Source organism: Phoca vitulina, unplaced genomic scaffold, assembly GCF_004348235.1.
Source record: "Phoca vitulina isolate PV1807 unplaced genomic scaffold, GSC_HSeal_1.0 scaffold90, whole genome shotgun sequence".
Lineage (NCBI taxonomy): Eukaryota > Metazoa > Chordata > Mammalia > Carnivora > Phocidae > Phoca > Phoca vitulina.
This window is the reverse complement of record NW_022589793.1, coordinates 1,073,363-1,095,356: the sequence shown is the minus strand read 5'-3', so window position 1 is coordinate 1,095,356 and position 21,994 is coordinate 1,073,363. Positions and strand designations below refer to the sequence as shown.

The following is a 21,994-nucleotide window of genomic DNA, read 5'->3' as shown; positions in this document are numbered from 1 at the left end:
ACTTACACATAATATTAATTTCAGATGTACAACATGATTTATGTATATATTGTGAAATGATCACGTCTAGTTAACATCCATCAATATAGTTACAATTTTTTTCTTTTAAGGAGAATTTTTAAGATCTACTCTCTTAGCGACTTTCACATATATAATATAGTATTATTAACCATAGTCAACATTACATCACCATGACCTCTTTATTTTATAACTGGAAGTTTATACCTTTTGACCACCTTAAAAAGTTTTGTTCTGGTTTAGATCCTTGCCGGTACAGAAGCCTGTGCTTACTAAGCTAAGTCAGCCCCAGGCTAGTAAGCCGGAAACCCAAAAAGGCTAGGCTGGGTTAGGCAGAAGCCTGGGTCTCAGGTGACCCTCCAACCCTGACTATCAACACACAGGGAGACATGCATGACTGAGTGAACCCAAAACATTAAGGTAGCAGCAGATCAAAAGCAATTCTCCTAGAATGAGTCTATTCCAACATCTCAAGATGATCTCAGGACAAGTACAGAGGAGCCTGAGCGGCGAGGAGGGTCCAGTGTCCCTAGAGAGGCAGCAGCAGACCGGGAAAACGGCAAACAGACCTGCACTTGTTCTTTAGAGACGACTCCGGCCAGGCCCCAGGAACTCACCTAGGAGGCGTGGCTGGAGAGGGGCGGGGACTCAGAGAGGGAGAGGGCGGGGCTATTGCCGAATTACAATTAGAAGAGGGTAGGGACCAGATCCAGAGGGAGGAGCAGGGCCAGTCGGAAGGAGAAACGAAGGGGAGGGCGCAATCCTACCGATCCGGCCAGAAAGAGGGCGGAACCAGAGCAGGGGAGAATTCGGCGCAGAGAGGGGGGTGAAGGCCGGGAAGGCGGACGAGGCTGTGCGGCTACCTGCTCAGTAACCGGGCCAGGCCAAGACCCAGAAGGCGGGGCCGTGGCTCAAGAGGCGGAGCAGAGGCGTGCCCAAGCCCGAAGATCAGGACTGGGGCGGAGTCAAGACTCAGGGGGCGGGATCAAGTCCAGAGGGCGGGGTGTGGGCGGAGCAAGGGCACGGGGGCGAGCCCAAGCCCGGAGGGCAGGACAGGGGCGGAGTCAAGATCCAGGGGCGGGTCCAAGCTCAGAGGGCGGGGTGTGGGCGGGGAAATGGGCGGGGGCAAGCCCGGAAGATGGAGCCCAGGCAGGGAGCCGACTCCGGCCAGTGACGAACTTCAGACGAAGGACGGCTGCAGGCCTAGCAGGTGCAGGGCCAGGGCGAGCAGCCCGAGCAGCAGCAGCAGCCCGAGCAGCAGCCGTAGGAGCGTCCGCGCCGAAGAGCCGCAGGGCCGCTGGCTCGTGGACCGCACGTATTGTTCCACGACGTCGACGAAGTGGAACTTGTCTGGCGCGTAGCCCAGCTGCGCGCGGGCTTTCGCGATCTGGAAGGTGTGCGTCACGGCCACGCTGCGCACCTGCGGGGAGAGAGGCGGGGCTGCCGAGGGGCGGGGCTCTGCAGGTGGGAAGCACACTCCACCTTGTTTTACCGAAAAGGTAAAGAGGGCAGAGGTTTCCCTCTGCTGCACGGCAGTTTCAGAGAACCCGTGAGCTCGATCTTGCTCCTGCGATGCCCTCCTCAGGGAAGGTTTCCTTTTTTCCCTCCTATCTCCATTTTCTTCGAGGGCGCCTCCTCCAGGAGGCCTTTTCTGCATCTCCCCCAGCCTAACTGAACTTCTCAGCCCCCCAAAAGTGAAGGTCCCACCTCTGCAGTTTCCCTTCCCCGGCCTAACACGGTGTTGGGACTCAGCCGGCACTTGCACATTCTTGGGTATGCACTAGGAGAAGCTGACCGCCCTGTCTGTGGCCTGGGTCCTGCTCTCCGGAAAAATAATCCCAGGAAATGCTCTAGACTTCCCAGGGCGCAGCCTGCTTGCGCCCTCCCTGGTTAAGCTTACCAAAGAGAGGAATTCAATTATACAGAAGCGATTACTCTCCAGGCTCTGGGCGGCGTTTCTTTCCACTGCTGGGGCCCAGAGGTTTCAAGGGCAGTACTGATAGCTATCAATAACTGAACAGGCACCGTGCTTGGCCTGGGCTAAATCCTTTCTAGGCCTTAGCTTATTTAATCCCCTGAGGTGGTACTACCACCATCTCCTCTTTACATATTTGCTTTTTTCTCTTTGCATATTTGAAAATTAAAAACAGGGAGGTTAAGTGACTTGCCCATGCTCTTCCCTGCTATGCTGGGACTGGGAGGATGCCCTCCCACCTCATTTCTGTCTCTATTGTTCCTCTGCTGGACCCTGGGAAGGAGTCGGAGAGAGCTGCTGGATTCTCCCAGGGCCCCTCTGGCCAAGCTGCTGGTCTTTTTTTTTTTTTTTTTTTAAGATTTATTTATCCATTTGACAGAGAGAGACAGCGAGAGGGGAACACAAGCAGGGGGAGAAGCAGGCTTCCCGCAGAGCAGAGAGCCCGATGCGGGGCTTGATCCCAGGACCCTGGGATCATGACCTGAGGCGAAGGCAGATGCCTAACGACTAAGCCACCCAGGCGCCCCTAAGCTGCTGGTCTTGTATGCTTGCGGGGGGAGAGGGCAATCTTGTCCCTTTTTGCCCCAGGTATTAAGGTCAGAACCTTGGGGGATACAGCTGGGAACTAGATCAGCAGGGTCCTGGACACAATGCTCTCAGGCTTAGATGTCACCTTCCTTTGAGAAGTCCCCTTAACTTCCCCAGAACTGGCTTAGGTGCCCCTTCTGTGTGCTCTGAAGTTCCTCATAGTTTCCTCCAGTATAACTCTTATCACAGTGTGCTGAGTTGCCCGGTTACGGAGCTGTCTTTCCCTTTGGACTGTGAGCCCCTTGAGGTAAGGGCTATGTCTTGCCTCCACTACTCAGCGCAATGCCTGGCACACAGTGGGTGCTCAAAAAATGTTCAATGAATCAGACTGAAACTGGAGGGCTGGTTGGTGTGTCACAGACTGACCAGCAGAGGGCGCCCGAGCCACAGCGCCCAGAAACAACCTTAGCTAAGTAGGGATCCTTTACCCCTTCGCTGAACAGGGAAACCTGTAAGTGAAACCAGAGGGGCGGGGTGGGGGAGGTGGGGGTGGGTGGGGGGGGTGGGTGTTAATTCCCACCCAACCACAATTCAGCACTTTGGGAGCTAATTTACATGATTGTGATTCCTGAGTCATTTCACAAGTTGATGGTTAAGCTTGAAATCATTTAGGTCTGGTCTGGGTTCGAATATCAGCTCTGCTACTTAAGTGAATACTCATGGGCTGGTTATTTCAGCCCTGTGTGTCTCATTTCCTCTGGAAATGGAGATAACAATCTACAATTTAGTAGTGAAAATGAAATGAGATAAAGCACAATGCCTGGCATATCCATCACTCAATAGATGGCTACTCTTGTCATTCCCTTTCCTCTGGGAGTCAGGATGGCCCAGAGGAGAAACCACAGAGAAGTGCTTCTTTCTGTGGCCCATGCTCTCTCTCAGTCAGACAGCACCGAGCTTAAGTACGAAGCCAGTGCCAGAACCGTGTGGCCTTGGACAAGTCACTAACTTCTCTAGTGCTCAGTTTATCACAAAACACGATCATAATCTCTTGCCCTTCCTAACTTAGCAGGACATCAGAGAGAATCAGATGAGAGGGTGAACTACGAGGATTTTGCAAGTAATGCCAAACACTTTATAATCTTCATTAAAACATCCTCTCTTTTCGGGGCTCCTGGGTGGCTCAGTTGGTTAAGTTTCGACTCTTGATTTCGGCTCAGGTCATGATCTCAGGTCATGATCTCAGGGGTCATGATTCCAGGGTCATGAGGTGGAGCCCTGAGTAGGGCTCCGTGCTCAGTGCTGAGTCTGCTTGAGAGTCTCTCTCCCTTTCCCTCGGCCCCTCCCCCCACTTGCACGCGCACTCTCTCTAAATAAATACGTGGCTCAGTTCGTTAAGCGTCTGCCCTCGGCTCAGGTCATGATCCCAGGGTCCTGGGATGGAGTTCTGCATTGGGCTCCTTGCTCAGTGGGGAGTCTGCTTCTCCCTCTGCCTGCTGCTCCCCCTGCTTGTGCTCTCTCTCTAGGACAAATAAATAAAAAGTCCTCTTTTAAAAACTATATGTGCTAATAGAGAACTGCATCATCAGCATTTGAGAATAGTATTCTGGACACAGTAGGCACTTAATATATACTTATTATTCAGTAAGCATGGTGCACCTAGAGGCACCAGGCTCCATGTGCACGTTGTCTTGAGAGTTGGTGGCGCCGGTGGGTGGCATTCAAAAACGTGAATGTTACCGAACCTGCCTTTGGGAGTCTCCAGTCTGGCAGCGAAAATATGCTGCTTAAGAACAAAGTGGCAGGGATGAGGGACAGGCTCCAAGCTCATTGCATTTCAGACCAAGAGAGCACAGCCTAAGCAAAAGCCCAGAGGTTGGGAAGATTCTAAAGAAGCTAGTGCTAGATTTGGGCCCACCTGGAAGGTTCTGAGACCTCAGACAAGCATCCCGTTATGGCATCAAAGGGGTGAAGGGTGGGGCCAATGGGGGTGTGGAACAGGAACCACCCCAGCAGCAGCCCCCTTACCTCGCTCCGGGTGAGCAGCGGGGGGACGCTGTAGATGGGCCTCAGGGCCAGGTGCAAATACTCCATCACAGCGGCTGTGCGGGGAGACAGGGGCCAATGACCAGGGTGCCTCCCTCCGTGCAAGCTCCGGGGAGGCCCTCGGGGACAATTCAGTTGGGGGCATTATTTGCTTTGCTGGGGGGGGGGGGCACTTCTCTTCACTTTGCCAAATTCCCGTCCTTGGATTCCTTTAAATCAGCAGCTCTCAGCACGCACCAGGGGGCCTTGTTTGGCTATGAAATGTGTCACAAGTAAGTTGTCATTAATATTAAAGGACTGACATTTGAAAATAAAGCAGAGCAGATTCACAGCTCAAATCATGCCTCCTCCTTTCACTCACTTCTATTCCAGTGTGGTCTCTTGAGGAAGAGAGAGAGAAGTTGGAGCAGAAGTTCTTAATCTGGGTGGCACACTGGACCACTTTTAAAAATGCTCATGCTTCCCCTGCCCCTTTCCTCTTGCTGCTGCTGATGTAGTGGGTCTGGGGGGCCACTGAGGCATTTTGATATTTTATAAGCTCCCCAGTGATTCAGATGTGCAGAGTTATGAACTAGTGGGTGCTAGTTAGCTCGCGAGGAACTGGAAATGTATATACAGTCCTGTAAAACTATCAGAACCGGTGGCAGATCTTTTCCCACCTGGGGGTCAAAGAGCATCAATCACTGTGGCAACGCTGGACATGAGAAGTCACCCCGCATGTGTGGCCTGGTGGGCAAAAGTTGGCAGATCCCTGCTTTAAATGGCAAGCATCCCAGTGCACTTAAAATAGAACAGATCTATAGCTAAGGTCTTCCAGGAACGCAGCTGTTTGTGACTTGAGGGTCATTGTCCCCTTGGGCTGACCACGCCGTGCCTGGTGCTCGCTCTGCGTTCCAGCTGGAAGGAGGCCAGCAGAGGTGGTGATGGGGGGCGGGGTGGTGAGAGTTAGAGGCAGACCTGAAGGGTGAGGAGGAAACTTCACATACCCCAAAAGCAGCCTTGACTTCGGGGTGACCTCAGGGGACAAGGCGGCCCCAGGGCTCCCTCTCTGCCTGACTGGCATGATGCCTCCCACCACGGGCCACGGGGCCGGCCAAGCCCAGGTGTGAATTCTGCCTGTCCCACTTTCTCACTGTGGCCCAATCACACCCACCTTGCAGGTAGGACAGGGTTTATACTGGGCCAGGACGAGGGTGAGGAGGCTGCCGGGCAAGGGCAGATCGGGCTCGGAGCACCTGCCCACGAGAGTGATGGTCTCCTGAAATTTTGCGCCCTCAGTGCCTCATCCCCCTCCACCTAGTCCTGGCCCTGGGTCTGAAATGAGGTGATGCATATGTACCCGGCTCATGGAGGGATTTTACTGCGCATACTCTTTTCCTTACCTGCTAGGTAAACCCAGGAAGTAGGCACCTGGATCCAGGGCTGGCTGTACCCTAGCTTCTCAAACTGCAAGGAAACATGGCCCGAGATGAGAACAGGTCTTCCGGGGGCCGGTGTGGAAAGGCCACATGTTCTCTTTACCCTGGGGGTGAGCAGAGGTGCCACTCGGCCACCCAGGGGGGAAAAACCCCACAGCGAGCCCCAACCCTGCGCCAGTCTTGAAATGGAAAGCTTTGATCTAGAAAAGTCAAGTTGGGCTTAAATGCGTGGGTCGGTTTTTAACCTGGGATCATTCACATCATTTAGTGACTACTGACATCTGCCTGCCGCCAAACGCATCGTCACAGTGCAGCAGTTCCTCAAAAATTTAAACAGAGGGGCGCCTGGGTGGCTCAGTTGTTAGATGTCTGCCTTCGGCTCAGGTCATGATCCCAGGGTCCTGGGATCGAGCCCTGCATCGGGCTCCCTGCTCCGCGGGAAGCCTGCTTCTCCCTCTCCCACTCCCCCTGCTTGTGTTCCCTCTCTCGCTGTGTCTCTCTGTCAAATAAATAAATAAAATGTTTAAAAAAAAAATTTAAACAGAGAGCTACCACCAGACCCAGCACTACCACCCCGGGGTACACACCCAAGGGAAATGAAAACGTACGTACACAAAATATGTATACACTAATGTTCACAGTGGCATTTTCATAGTAGCCCCAAAGTAGAAAAACCCCTAGTTCTATCAACTGATGAAAAGATTAACAAGATGTGGTATATCCCTAGAAGGGAATATTTTTTGGCAATAGAACGGAATGAATACTGAAAGGATGCAGGCTACACATGGATGCACTTTGAAGGCATGAAGTCAAATGAAAGAAGCCTAACACAATCGTTCACATATTGTATGATTTCACTTACAGGACATGTCCAAAGAGGCAAGTCTACAGAAGCAGAGAGTAGACTAGGAGTTGTATGGGGCTAGGGGTGGGGTTGGGGTAAAGGCATAATTTTGCGGAGGGGGTTCTTTTTTGGAGGATGAGGAAATATTCTAAAATTGATTATGGTGATGGTTGCACAACTCTGAATATATGAAAAACCATCGAATTATGTGCTTTAAATAGGTGAATCGTACAGTATATGAATAATATCTCAATAAAGCTGTTGACATTGATGTGCCTGAATGCCACAGGATGGATCCTCCAGCACGGGGCCGCTGGTCGACCCCTTCCAGGCAGCCCTGGCCCCAAGAAGAGGTCTGTAGGGTACTGGATGAGGAGGCCAGGGTTCTCCGAAGGGCGGCAGCATAGGAAGCCCCAGGGCCAACAGCTCCCTCTGTGCTTCAGTTTACCTTCTACTTACCCCTTGTGGAGCTTTGTCACACAGTATGGGGGCGTCACAAGCAAACACACACAGGGCAAGTCAACATAAATCAGGAGTCAGGCTGGGAGGGACTATGGCAACCCAAGGGAGTACATGGTCCCCCAAAGAGGCAGCCACACCCAGCTCTAGCCAGTTCCAGTGTTGCCCGGTGGACACTATCACCAGAGCTGGTTTTTAATGTGAAAGCTTCTGATTTTCTGGATGGAGGAAAGGATGACAAGGAGAGAAGATGTGCAGAATCCCTGAATCCTCACTCGGGGTGGGGGTGGGTGGATGTCTGGACACCTACCAGCGGGGCCATCCATTCGAAGAGGTTGACACTCTCCCCATCATTGATATAGTATGCCTGGCCACTCTGAGGGGACACACAGGGAGGGGGACAGTGAGGCATCTGCTCCCCAGCCTGACCCCACCCTTTCAGATGGCTCGGCAGCTGCCCCGATCACCCCAATTCTCCTGAGCAGCCACTGAGGAGTCATGGCCATTCCCTAGCCCTGGGGACAGACCTGGGCAATTCCCTTTGAATTCTGAGGCTGCCACCCTGACTAGCTGTGTGACCTCAATAGAGTCACTTAACCTCTCTGTACCTCAGTTCCTTCATCTGAGAAATGGGAAGAAAATAACAGGATCTCCCTCTTGGCTGTTGTGAAGATTACATGGGATGGTGTATATAAAATGCTTAGCATTCGGTGACCATGACTTCAGGACCAACAACACCTACATCACAGGGTCACTGCAAGGAGCTAATGATGCTCTATAAAGAGCCCCTCACCCCGAGCTTCCCTGAGCCTACAGTCCCACCGACCATCTTGAGTTGGGGTGAAATGTGTGTGAGCCAGGAGTCCCCTAGGGATGGGGTACCCTGCCCGTAGCCAGCTGGGGGGGAAGGTGGGGACAGCACTGCAGGAGACTCACGGCCACGTAGCTCTTGGCCGCGGTGAGGGCCTCAGCCGCCAGCACGTGTGCCTGCACCAGATTGTGCACGTGGACCCAGTTCATCCGTGTCCTGTGGTCCCCAAATCGGAACATGAATAGCCTCTTCTTGATGTGGCTCTGGAGGGGGGTGATAAACACAGACTCAAGTCTGGAGTGGCTTTGAATACCATTTATATGATGATGGCTCCCACATTTCTAGCTCCATGCCAGACCCCTTTGCCCCAGACCCGTGTCCCGATGTCTCCATGTAGTGGTCACTTGTCCGTGTCCTGGAGCGAGTGCCTGACCTTCCAGCTCCTGGTCAAGCACCCGCCCCCAAAATCATCTCACTAGACAGCACTCTGCGGCTCAGGCTGAAACCCTGGGGCCTCCGTTGGCCTTCCCTTCTCTCCATTCCACGCCCAACTCATCTGCAAATCCAGTTGGCTCAACACTCTGTCCAGAATCCCCCTGCTTCTCACCGCCCCAACTGCTGCCCCTCTTTTCTACCTGGAGACCGAAAGAGCTTCCGAACTGGTCCCCACTTCCACCCACGGTCCCTGCGGTTGTTCTCCACACAGCCAGGGGGATCCCCCTGAATCTTAGATCCTGTGTCTTCCTGCTCAGAACCTTCTGGACGCCCACGCTGCCAAAAGAAGTCTCGACAACGGCCGAGGGGGCCCTTCTGCTCTGGCCCAGCTACCCTCCGACTGTCTGCTATAAACTCCCTTGCCCACTCAGCTCCAGCCACACGGGCTCCCCACGGCATGTGCGGCAGGCTCCCATCTCAGGGCTTCGGACTTCCCTCTGCCTGGAAGGCTCTCCCTCCAACCTGGTGTGATGCACCTGCTCGATGAGGCTCCCCGGCTGCCCGGGCGCCCAGCTCCCACACCCTGCTCCCCCTTTCCGTTATTTTTCCAACGCACCTTGCACCTTCAAACACCCCTTACCATGTATCATGTTTATTACCCATCTCCTGTGAGAATATAAGCCCCACAAGGGCAGGAATCCTCTGTTCTGCTCACTGATCTGTCGCAAAGCCCAGAGCAGCGCCCTTTCTCGTTCCCGGGTTTGTACCCAAGCTGCCTGCCCCATTTGGACCACCTTCCCTCTCCCACCCCATTTCCTTGGTTCATTCTTTCTTCCCTTTCCAAACAGCACAGGCCTCATCCTAGACCTCCCCTGCCAGGCTCCCTCTGCTGTGCTCCCGTATTCTCATTCTTCCCTCCATGTAGCCCTGGCCACACTGGTTTCGTGATGGTGCCGCCTCTCTCCCGACCAGGCTATGAGCAATCTGAGGACAAGGCCTACAGTCCCTCGTAGCTCTATCGCTGGCACCTGACTCTCCCTGGAGAGGGGCTTCCTATTTGAAGACCCTTGTGCTGGCAGCACGGGATGAGCCATCTGGCCACCAGGGAGCCCACATCTGAGGAGGGACAACAGGCTCCCTCTGCCTCTTTGGGGTCATAGCTCCGGGACTCCCCGACCTGTGCCTAACCCTGGCAGGCACACACTGAGACCTTTGTTCCTGGTGGGTCTGCTCGGGGTAGGGACAGCTCCCAGAACTAAGAGCCCCAGGCTCAGGACGTTGCCCCAAGACCAACACAGTGACTGTGGACTGGAAGGGCCCCAATCCATGCACACGGCAGCCAGACTCATCCTGAGTCTCAGGCCTGGGGCTGGGCTGACATACCGCCACGCGGGGCAGGTGCCTCTGCTCTTCAGGGCCATAGATCCCTGGGGGCCGGAGCACACACGTCCGCAGAGTGCCTCCTCCTAGGACACAAGGAGGGTGGTCAGGGCCCGGGGAGGGGTGGCCCAGCAGGGAGAGACACACAGAAATGCTGTCCACACCTTCTGGTCCTTTCCTGGACAGGTTAGCAGGGAAGACAGGCCCTTGGGGTTTCCTTATTCAATTATTCTCAATCTGTTAGTCATTTAACAAACAACATTCAGAGGTTGCCCGACCTCTACCCCCAGCACTGGGCCCCGGGAATCCAAGGATAACCAAGAGGAGAATCCAAGGATAACCAAGAAATGGTCCTTGCCCTCATGACGCTCACAGGCCAGTAACCAGAGGTAAGACCTGGATGCAGATATGTACGCGGCCCATGAGTTTACCCGGCACTCGATAGATGTAATTTCCTTTGACTCCCCTGAGAGTCAACTGCACCCATTTTACCATGTACAGCATCTTCCTTTGGGGGCCCCTCCCCCTCTGCACAAGGTCTTAGGGGGCTGTCAGTCTGGATGTGCCAGATGCCTCACTCTCTCCTGAGGTGGTGGCCATGGGACTCAAGCTGGGTCCATGACATATTCTCACCCAAGGACGTGACTCTCAGCATCACCGACACCAGGATCTAAAATCCTATGAGTGGGTTCACCCTGAAGAGACTGGTCACCAGCTCCTGCCACCCAGTCCCTGGAGCTCCCCCAACCCTATCCTTTCCAAGCCCTGGTAGTCATTTTTCTGGAAATATATTTTCCAGAAACGATCCCACATCCTTCCACTATAAGTTCCTTTTCCCGGCAACTTAGCCAGGGCCGGTGTCTTGGGTCATAGCCAAACACCCTGACTGCTTCCCCGCCAACATCCTCACTTTACCATGAGGCCAGTAGAGTGGGTTGAGTGATGGCCCCCGAAAAGATATGTCCACATCCCGCAAGCTGTGGATATGACCGGATTTGGAAGAGCGTCTTTGCAGATGTAATTAAGGATCTCAAAATGAGATCATCTTGAATTATCCGGTAAGCCCCAAATCCAACGTGAGTCCTTATAAGGGACTCACAGAGAAGAGACATGTGGACCCCAAGGAATGAGTGGGGCCACCATAAACTGCTGAGACAAGGAGGTTCTCCCCTAGAGCCTTTGGTGGGAGTGCAGCCCAACTGGGTCTCAGACACCCGACTGTGAATTGTGAGAACCATGAGAGAACACATTTCAGTTTTAAGCCACCAAGTTTGCCGTCCATTGTCCCGTTTGTACTGAGCTGAGATTTGCAGTCTTGGGGCTCTGCTTCAGAGACCGGGGCCCTCCATGCTGGGTCAGAGGCAGAGCCTCAGGGACCAGCTTGTGTTAGCAGGGACTGGAAATCACCCAGGGTGACCATGGCTGGACTCCTGGAAGGCAGGTATCAGGTGAGCTTTTCTGTAAACAGCCTGCAGCTAATTTTAAACTCTGGGTCACCTGGGCATGGTGGGGGGGAGGTCTGATTGCAGTTGACATTGGCTGGCGGGGCGCTGGGCAGCTACGTCACAGAGGGGCGGAGCTCAGAGTATCCATGACTCCGGACCACGGAAACTGGGGATGCTCGTATAAATAATTCTTGGCCAAAGGATTAAGTGTCTGGTTAGCAGGCTGCTGGTCCAGCCAGAGAAGGCCCCAGGCAGAGAAAAGAAGTCAACCACCCAGGGTCAAACCCCTGGGAAAACACAGCTGGATGTGTGTTCCCCCTGGGATCAGGGGTCAAGGCCTGATAGGTTCAGGGTGCCAGGGTAGGGTGGGGAGGATTTTACGGAAAAGAACCCATGCTCAATGGCCTGCTCAGCTGTGGCTACAGTGAAGCACGATGGTTCAGATCCAGGCTCCAGGCTCTGGTGTTAGACCCCCCTGGTGTGGGGGTGGGGGGTTCAAATCCCACCTCTGCCACCTAATAGCTATGTGACCTTAACGAAGTCAGTTCACCCCTCAGCCTCAGCCTCTTCCCCCGTAAATCCACGGATTATAGTTGCAAGCATCCCTCACTCTCCAAATCAATCTGGCTCCTCAGTTTGGAAAGCAGGGGATCCCTCAGGTTCTTAGCTCGCATGGATGCTGTAAAGAGTTACTGAGAAACTTGCATATAAAATTAGCATGTAAAATAGGGCCGGGCATATAGCAAGCGCTCGGTAAATGCAAACTGTCCATATTCTTTTTTCTTCCTTTTAAACAGGCAACTGCCTGTTATTATTTTATTCTCATAAAAGCTCTTCGAGGTAGATTACTATCATCCGCATTTTGTTACAGATGAGGAACCTGAGGCATGGAAAAAAGGATACTGCCCAAGATCACATCACAAAGCTAAGAGGTGGTGGTGTCGGGATTTGAACTCACTTCAGTCTAAGCCAGTGTGTGGGAGCAGCTACTGTGTCATACTTACACCTGTCCATATTCTTTTTTTTTTTTTTTTTTAAGATTTATTTATTTGAGAGAGTGGAGAGATCCACTCCTATGTGGCAGAAAAAAGACCCACTTCTATCCGGTCTCTTGGTCCACTCAAGACCGTGAGCAACACGAGGACAGGGACTGGACCTGACTTTCTCGGGACTGTATCCCTAGTGGGGTTCGGGCACACAGCAGGTGTTCAGAATTTGTGGAGTGATGAGGGACGAAGGCCCTGGGGAGCTGTCCTATTGAAGGAAGGTGAGCCTCAGAGACACAGAAGCTAAAAGCCGCACTCCCCCGTGCTCTCTGGGGGCGGCAGCAGGGCCCCACGATACTCACCTGGGAGAGGTGTTCCGTTGGCCATGAGGGTCAACTGGTCAGCGATGGCTTTGGTTCGTGAGTAGTGGTCCACGTGCTGCCAGAGGAAGGGAGAAGGGAGCCACCAGGCAGGGGTCAGCGACCCTGCTGGGGAGGCCTGCCCAGCCCACCCGGCACTGGGCCTGCCCCTCTGCTTCAGACGACACAGGGGTCAAATTCTGGGGACCCCCCCTGGGGCCCTGAGCTCCCGTGCTTTTCTTCCCCCCCCCCCCCCGGGGTGGGAGCGACAGGAGCAGAGTTCAGAGCAGTAACAACCAGGATCCCTCTACTCAGGGAGGCTTTTGCCGGCCCCCAGGGCTTGCTCTGGGATGCGGATGCCGCACGTGGGCTGGATGGACTATTTCCAGTTGGTTCTTTAGTGTCCGTGGCTTTTTCACATACATCATCTCATTTCCTGCTCGCCACACACCCACAGGGTGGAGTGGTCACGCCCGGATGAAGAAATAGAGGCTCAGAGTAAAGTGACTTGTGCAGAGTCCCACAGGTAGAACATGGCCGGGCTGGCTCAAGGCCAGGTCTGTGTGATTGCAAACCCCTTGCTGGCATGACCAGCTGAAATAGGAGAAGGCTTGTGCTACTCAGTTTTGGGGACCCCTTCTTCACAGGGCTCACCCTGAGTCGTGAGGTTGACCCTGGTTTCTACCCATCCCTGCCGTGTGGGCTGTGGGTCCCGGGCCCAGTGGCCCCGCCCACCTCTCCTGGAAGCCACGTACCTTCTCCAGTGGGAAATATGGCACAGAGTCCTCATCACCCTGTTCTATGGGCTTCCCGCCGAACACAACATTGACCGTGCTGGTGTAGATGAGCCTTGGGACCCGCCGACGGACACAGACTGCAGTGACAGGGGCGCACACAGCAACACACACGCACACACACACACGCACACGCACACACACACACACGCACGCGCACACACGCACGCGCACACGCATGCACACACACACACACAGCCAACATGAGTGGGAGTTGGCTGAGGAGGTGCCCACTGGGACCCAGTCTTGGACACACATCCTGGCCCCTGGCCCAGAATCCAGAGATGCTCAGGAGGGGAGGGGGATGGGTCAATCCCTGCTCTGTGGGGCCCTGGGGGCCAGGCTGGCTCACTCCTCCCCAGTATGGCCCTGGTCCCTGAGCTACCTTGCAGGGGACCAGTCAGAAGAAAGTCTCACTCGATGGGGGCACAGAAAAAAAGACACTCTAAAATCAGAGAGAAAAACAGGATTTCGCATGCCCAGAGAACTCAGATGTGGGTCTTGTATTTCAGTGACTTTTCTAACCCTTAATCCCTGAAATGCAAACCCCGCGCTGCCTGTGTCCCCAGACAGGCTGTGGCCACGCTGACCCACCCCACGTGCGGGCCCGGGCAGGTCCGCAGCACAGTTAGGATGTGCTGCCCACAGGCCCTCCGCTGGGGTGGGCAGGGGGAGGGGAGGAGGGTCCCACCTCTCTTCCCCTCCCCTGTCCCCAGAGCTGGGCCTGTGGCAGGAAAGGGGACAGAAGCAGGAAACACACAGCAGGTCACACTGAGCTCTGAGTGCCTACCATTGATTACTAGTTTGGTGCCTCCAACATTTATAGACTCAATCTGCTCTTTTTGCAGCTAAAAGACAAGAGGGAGGTGGGAAAGTGGTGGTGCTGCTCAGACCTCCTCGAGGAGGCCACTGAGGCCGTAAGGTGGGCTTAGGGTGGGGCCGGGCAGGGGCTGCAGGACGTCGGGCTCGGCCGCAGGGATCTGAGTGCAGGAGCCCTGGGCCCCGGTGCCCAGCTCTGCCACGGTCTCCCAGGGCAGCCCTCAGCTCCCTCGTCTGTGAAGTGATGGCAGACCCCCTCGGGTGGTCGGCAGGACTGAATACACCCGTGGCAGGACTGGGTACAGTGTGTGACACAGAAAAGGGACCCAAAATGTGTTGGATCATCTCCTCACTCTGGCAGTCTGGGTTTCCTTAGCCGTCGGACGGACAGGGTAACACTGTTCATGTTCTAGCAAGGTTCTGTCTACACAGAGAGAGCTGCTTGTGTTTCCTGGGACAGGGCGAAGCCTTTATGTCTCACTTAATTCTCACAACCAACCCGGAGGTGGGTTCTGTCTCAATTTTTAAACTATATTTATTCTCATTGCAGTTGTTTTTGTTTAAGAGATAATACAATTGCAAAGTTAAACATAACTCAAATAGGGGCGCCTGGGTGGCTCAGTCGGTTAGGCGACCGACTCTTTTTTTTTTTAAAGATTTTATTTATTTGACAGAGAGAGACACAGCGAGAGAGGGAACACAAGCAGGGGGAGTGGGAGAGGGAGAAGTAGGCTTCCTGCCGAGCAGGGAGCCCAAGGCGGGGTTTGAGCCCAGGACCCTGGGATTATGACCTGAGCCAAAGGCAGATGCTCAACGACTGAGCCACCCAGGCACCCCAAGGTGAACAACTCTTGATTTCAGCTCAGGTCATGATCTCAGGGTCGTGGGATCGAGCCCTCTATTGGGCTCCAGTCTCAGTGCCGCGTCTGCTTGAGATTCTCTCTCTCCCTCTCCCTCTGCCTCTCCCCCTCGCCCTCTCTCAATAAATAACATACTAAACAATATATTAAATAAAAAAAATAGAATATTAAAAAAAACCCTCAAACAGTAAAAAGGATGTACGGGAAAAAGAAAATTTCCTTCCCACTCCTGATTCCTGCCTTCCCTCCCACCCCCCCACAGAGGCAACCACCGTTACTGTTGCAGTCCGTGTATTTCTAGACATAATCTATACTTATTTTTTTTATTTTTTTATTTTTATTTTTTTATTTGACAGAGAGACACAGCAAGAGAGGGAACACAAGCAGGGGGAGTGGGAGAGGGAGAAGCAGGCTTCCCGTGGAGCGGGGAGCCCGATGTGGGGCTCGATCCCGGGACCCTGGGATCATGACCTGAGCCGAACGCAGACGCTTAATGACTGAGCCACCCAGGCACCCCCATAATCTATACTTATTAATATCAGCACATACACATGTGTGAGCATATAAATATTTATCCTAGCTGCTGCTGCTGCTGCTTTTTTTTTTTTACAAACAGGAGGATATCAAACACTGTTTTTGCACCATGGAAATTATTCTATTATCAGCACATATGACTTACTTCATTCTTTTGAATGGCTGTGTAGAATTTCAATGGATACCTTACAATTTATTTAAGTAATCCTTAACTGATGGGCATAGTAACTGACGTTACTTCCTGTGTTTTGTTATTATGAACAATGCTGCAAATATAGGCACAGTGTGATTTCGGAGCCTAAGGGTATCCGTATGTTTTGACAGGTACCCACACACTGAGGAGGTTCTGACGTGAATACTAGTACAAACGAGGAAACAGAGGCTCAGAGAGGTTAAGTTAACTCGCTCTAGGTCCCAAAGCTAGAAAGCAGCAGAACTGGTATTTGGTCCCATGGATGCAAAATGCAGACTGGGTATCATGTAAATCCTTCCTGGATTAGGTGAAGGGCGATAACGAATACACTGCATGAAGGGGGGTGTGTGGGCAGAACCAGGATCTGAACCCTGCTCTAACTCCAGGTGTTGTATGTGGGGGGCTCACCTTCTCAGCACCGGACATTCCATAGGACGCCACGTGGAAGACACAGTCCACCCCTTCGAAGGCACGATACAGGGCTTCTTCATCGCGGACATCCGCCTGAAACAGAGAAGGAAGAGATGGGGACAGAAGGTTCGGGTCCGAGGCAGAGATACCAACTGTGCACCTTGCCAGGTCCCAGAGCTGGGCCTCTGACCCCACCCTGGCCAAGCACCTGTAGGAGAAGCTGTGGGGCAAGAGTTACTATATGATTCTACAGGGCCTCTTTGGCTCCATCACCACCACTGGCCCCATTTATCAAGCTAAGTCGCAGGGCTGTGCTTGCTGTTTTTACGCGCGCTGTCTCACTGACTCCCTGTAAGAAGTCTTCTTCCCTGGATGAGGACACGGAAGCTCAGAGATGTGGAGCCTTGTGGTCATGGCTGCCCGGCAGGGAAGGGGTCAAAGCTTAAATAGTCCCACTCCAAGAGCCTGTGCTCTTCACTGGTTTCACATCAGACGCTGTCCCCACGCCTCCACCACCAGCCTGGGCTGGTCCCCACACCTTCACCACCAGCGCCCCCCAAGACGCTCATCACTGCACCTGGATGAACTCGGTCCCCGGAGACAGCTCCCACTGCGGTCTGCGGAGGTCAAGCAGTAGGACAGAACTGCCACTCTTGGCCAGGCTGGAACCCAGGCTAAAGCCCAGATAGCCTCCTCCTCCAGTCACCAGAACCTTCTGCCGAGGGGCCTGCCTGTGTGTGGCCTGAGTCTTCTGCTGTGGTGCTGATGTGGAAGCTGTCTCTGGCTCACTGGGTTTGGGCCCAGTTCCAGACCCCCGTCTGGGCCTAGGCTCTACCCCTGGACCAGGTAATGCTGCAGCTCCTGGCCTAGGTACCGGCCCAGGGACTGACCCAGCTCCTGGCCCAGGCCCCAGACCCGACCCAGGTCCTGAAGCAGCACCAGGCCCCGGCCTATGTCCAGACACAGCACCAGGCCCTGGTCCAGGTCCTGAAGCAGCACCAGGTCCCGGCCTATGTCCAGACACAGCACCAGGCCCTGGTCCAGGTCCTGAAGCAGCAACAGGCCCTGGTCCAGGTTCTAGAAACACACCGGGCCCCGGCCTAGGTCTGGACCCAGCACCAGGCCCTGGTCCAGGTTCTAGAACCACACCAGGCCCTGGCCCAGGTCTGGACACAGCACCAAGCCCCAGCCCTGGCCCCAGAACTGTAGTAGGCCCTGGTCCATGTCCTGAAACTGCACCCAGCCCGGGGCCAGGCCCTGACTCAGACCCCAGGCCTGAGACTCCTCCCCAAGCCTGGCAGACAGGGCAGCTCTTCTCGCCCTGGCCTGCAGCTCTGCAGGCCTCTGAGGAGGAGCCTGCTGGGTTGGCCTTCATCCTCTACTGATCCATGCAGACTGAGGATCTGTCCACCTGTAGGGAAAAACAAAAGAAAGAACATTCTAGAGTTGTCTCAAGTCATGTGGATTATCAGACTAAGGGGAATTCCTGGTGAGGGTTAGAGATGCTCTGACTTCCCGGTGAACCTGTCCCTTGCAGAATTTTGAGAACTTTCGAGGTAGCTGCTGCCTCCCTCTGAGAGAGTCAGAGACAAAGGCAGTCAGGCCTTGGGTTTTACAACTTTGGAAACTGAAGCCCAAAGTCACACTGCATAGCTGAGGTTTATACCAAGCATTCCTGATTTCTCTACCAGTTCCTTAATATCCCAGTTCCCGTGTAGTACCAGAGGAAGACAGATCAAATCAGGCCCAGGGGAACCCCACCAGACTGGGAGGTGACTGCTTTCTGACTGGGAAGATGGGGAGGGCTTCCTGGAGAAAGAGGTAGAAGGAAGAGGAGGGAGAGGAGGATGAGGAGGAGAGAAGGAGAAATAGAGGGAGGAGATGAGGAGGAGGAATCCACATGGGATCCAAAAGGCTTGGAACCCCGCACGCGATTCCGAGCGCCGCGCCGCCTCTACCCCGACACCTGCTGCCTCTGGTTCTCCCGCCCGCCCCCCGACCCCCCACCCCGTGCAGGTGGCTGGCAGGACAGGTCTGTCCAAGCCCTCTGCTGGCTTCAGGGTCAGCTGCGTGAACCCTGGGGTCCAGGAGCGCGGGTCCTGCTCTCCTCACTCCAGACCTCAAACGAGCCAGGCTGGCCACTGTCACCATCTTCATCCCACCCCACCTCCTGCTCCACCTGAGGACAAGGCGTGCACCAGGGGTCAGATCATCACCATTATCATCATTAATCACGGCAGCAACCAGGACTGGGGGGCCAGCCGTTTGCCAGGCCCTGCGGATAGAGAGATGGTGTCTCTGCCCTGCATGATGTCTACTGGCTGTAGAAAAGAATGGGCACTGAGTGACTGAGTGATGAGCCCCGCGGTTGTTGTTGCTGGTGGGGTCATGGGGCAGGGACCCGGACAGCTATAGGGACTGTATCTTTCGGTCTCCGTTGTCACGCCCTGCACTCCAAAGTTCCAGGTGAGGGACCCAGTCACACCGCGCACAAACACTGGCACTGTGGGGAGACACCCCAAATCCGAGTCATCACAGGGGATGAGTCTAATTCCCCTGTAGGGAGGGGAGAGGATGCAGCCCCACAGTGGAGCCCTTCTCTACCCAGGACTCTGTTCTGGGGACTGGTCTCTGGGACCAGAACCATCTTGCTAGTCTATGGGGATGCTTCTTTTTGTGATGAAGACTGGGTGTGCCCTTAGGCAAAATCCTTAAAACCTCACTGCACCTCGGTATCCACAGCTGTAAAATGGACCCAAATAACCCTGGTGTTCCGTCTACCTCAGGGGGTGGTCACGAAAGACCAGATGCCAGAGCCCTTGGCAAAGCCCAAACCCCGTGCTCCAGGAGGGCCTTGTTCACTGCAGTGCCCCCAGCACCTGGACCAGCGCTGGGCCGAGCAGGTGCTGAGTAGCAGCTGACTGCATGAATCCGCTAAGAGCTCTTCTGCATCTGGGAGCGCCGCGGCTGAGCACCGGGCTGACCCCAGCCGCCGCGGCACTGAATTCTGGCAGTCCTGAGCATGAGAGGCTACTGTTCCCATCACCCAGAGCTGGAAACTGAGCTCAGAGAACATTCGCGAACTTTGATGGGATCTCAATAAATGGGTCGGCCTGGATCCAGATCACTGGGGACCCAAAGTAGGATTTGGTGAAAGAAACTGGGGGACGGGCGTCAGGGACCCACCCCGGCCGCATCGCCTCACCGGGACGGGCAGGAGAGGGTGCCCCCGACTGAGAGCAGCCCCGGCCCCGGCAGCTCCGGGCTTGTCCTCTGGGCACCCCCCCCCACCGCGCCCCCTGCCCACGGAGCCCCCGCAGCCCCCTGCAGCCCCCGCTGCGCTCACCCAGCCGGGCTCCCGCGGCGCTGCGTGCTCCCGGCGGCGCTGCGCCCACGGTCTCCGCGCTGCCGGGCGGCCGCCTCCCGGGGCGGGGCCGGGCTGGGCTCCAGGACCGCCCCCGCGCCCGCCCCCGCGCCCGCCCCGCGCCCGCCCCCGCGTCCGCCAGGTGCCCGCCCCTCCCGCGCCCCGGCGTTGTTTGGGGCGGCGGCCGCAGGCTCTCATAGCGGGGAAACTGAGGCCGGTGGAACAGGGAGGGGGTGCAATGAGTCTAGCTGCAGGTGGGGAGAGGACGCAAAGCCCCTGCGGGCCGGGCCTATCCTGCCGCACAGTGGTCCTCGAACCCCAAGAAACTTCTTCACCCCCTTCCCCATCCGTCTGTTCCCCCACACGTTCCTCTCTGGGCAGCCTGCCGCTTCCTGCCTTCCCGCCCCTCTTCCTCGGCCACCTATTCATCACCCCACCTATTTTTCCATCCACCTCTTTGCCTGTTCATCCATTTCCCCACATATTTTGTGTGTGTCCGTTCATCCGTTCGTCTCTTCATCCATCCGTCGTTCTGTCTTTCCACCTATCCATCCAGCCTTCCATGCATCCAGTTCATTCCATGTATCTTTCTTGCCTCCCGTGCACCAATCTGTCTTCTTCCTTTCTTGTATTCTCCCGCCCATCTCTGGGTTCATCCGTGCTCTGATGCGGTCATCCCACGTTTAATGGGGGCTTCTTCAGTGCTGGCCTTTCCCTTGCGCTGGGGCCCCGCTGGATCACACCTTCCCTGGAGAAGCCGCGGCAGAGGGCCAGGCAAGCGGCCCACAGCTGGTCTGCTATAGCAGCGCTCTGAGGACTGACTCTGAGCCAGGAACATCGAGGCCTGGTCACTTCGGTCTGAAGAGGCTACTGGAAAGGCTTCACCCTTTGGAGCCTCCTCCGTGAGCATAGGTGGGTGTGGGGAAGAGAAGAGAAACTCTTAGCCAGTACATGCTTTGTGCCTGGTGGTAAGGTATCTTGCTGAATCCTCACAGATCCGTTTTGGCCCAGTTTTAGAGGCGGGGAAACAGGTTCAGAGAGATGAAAAGAGGCTTGGAGTGTGGTGGGAAAAGGCCATGGGGGTCAGCCCTGGCGGTATATCTTGGCTTTGCCACTTTCTTGCTGTGTGTTTCTGGGCAGCTACGAGGCTCCGCGTCCTCATCCGAAAGTTGGAAATGGCACGTGCTTTACAGCTGGGACGTGGTTATATGCGAAGAGTGTGGTGACTGTCCAGTCAGTGCTCAGCCCATGGCAGGTGTTATCATTATAGGAGAGGTTGGGATTCAAACCCAGGTCCTGTGCTTCATCACTTCCCAAACCATGTCCAGACCACGTCCATCACTCCATTCCCAGAGACCGGCCCCTCCTCTCCCACCAGCCGGGCCTCGGGACTCATATCCCCCCCAGTCCTGCAGCTGCTCTCGTCCTGCCAAGGGCATAGTTTCCAACACCATAGTCATAAGTTGAATTGTGTACCTGCCCCTCCCCCCCATTCACATGTGGCAATCCTCACCCCCAGTACCTCCGAGTGTGATCTTGGAGATAGAGTCATTGCAGATATTGCAGTCATTAAAGATAAGGTGACAGAGAGCAGGGCCTAGTCCAATACGACCAGTGTCCTTATGGAAGTGGGAAATTTGGACACAGATGTGCACGCAGGGACAGCATCATGTGAAGATCAGAGTTACGCTGCCACAAGCCAAGGAACTACAAGGAACCAGGAGGGAGGGCTGTCACAGATCCTCCCGAGTGCCTTCGGAGAGAGCAGGGCGCTGGCGGGACCTTGATCTCAGACTTCCAGCCTCCTCAACTGAAGACAATCCATTTGTGTTCTTTCAGCCGCTCGGTGTGTGGTACTTTATGACAACACCAGCAAAGCAATACAAACACCAGAGGCCATTTTCTCTGTCTGTGGAGGTGACGCGGAAGGGCAGCTACCCAAGGCAGTGACCAGACCGAGATCCGCTGAGCAGGGGCTGTGGTCCCTGCTGCCTCCCTGGGCCCAGCACGGAGCCTGGCCAAAGCCGGGGCTTGTCAAGCCTCAGGGAACTGTGGTTGGTTTGTTTATTTGTTTTTTAACAATTGATGAATTTTTACTTCCTAGATGAAGATCTAGAACATTTCCAGCACCCCAGATGTCCTCAGTATGCCCTTTACCAGGGTAACCACTGTTCTGACTTCTATTGTCAACAAGAGTTTTGAACGTGATATAAATGGAATTACACACTATGTACTCTTTAGCCTGACATTGTTCCTAAGATTGAGGCATCTTGTTGAATGTAGTTGTAGCTCATTTTTTTAAATTGACAGTGTAG

General features: G+C 54.7%; 1 protein-coding gene across 1 annotated transcript; it reads right to left on the bottom strand.

The window, feature by feature from the left end:
• Positions 1–1,198: 1,198 nt before the first annotated feature.
• On the bottom strand, positions 1,199–18,172 carry SDR42E2 (short chain dehydrogenase/reductase family 42E, member 2). Its single transcript, XM_032396279.1, has 11 exons — positions 16,893–18,172; positions 16,313–16,408; positions 14,289–14,346; positions 13,460–13,578; positions 12,708–12,783; positions 9,918–10,000; positions 8,225–8,362; positions 7,599–7,664; positions 5,950–6,013; positions 4,550–4,623; positions 1,199–1,438 (listed from the first exon to the last, which is right to left on the bottom strand). Exons 1-11 carry the CDS (start codon positions 17,688–17,690, stop codon positions 1,199–1,201), a joined length of 1,812 nt encoding a protein of 603 aa, XP_032252170.1. The 5' UTR covers positions 17,691–18,172.
• Positions 18,173–21,994: the final 3,822 nt, after the last annotated feature.

Bases quoted from the DNA above. Each gene is read 5' to 3' on its own strand.
- SDR42E2 (XM_032396279.1), bottom strand. From the start codon at position 17,690: ATGAAGGCCAACCCAGCAGGCTCCTCCTCAGAGGCCTGCAGAGCTGCA. The intron at 14,347-16,312 runs GTGAGCCCCCCA...CTTGTCTTTTAG, and splicing joins GAATGTCCGGTGCTGAGAAG to CTGCAAAAAGAGCAGATTGA. The intron at 10,001-12,707 runs GTGAGTATCGTG...CTTGTGTCCTAG, and splicing joins CAACGGAACACCTCTCCCAG to GAGGAGGCACTCTGCGGACG.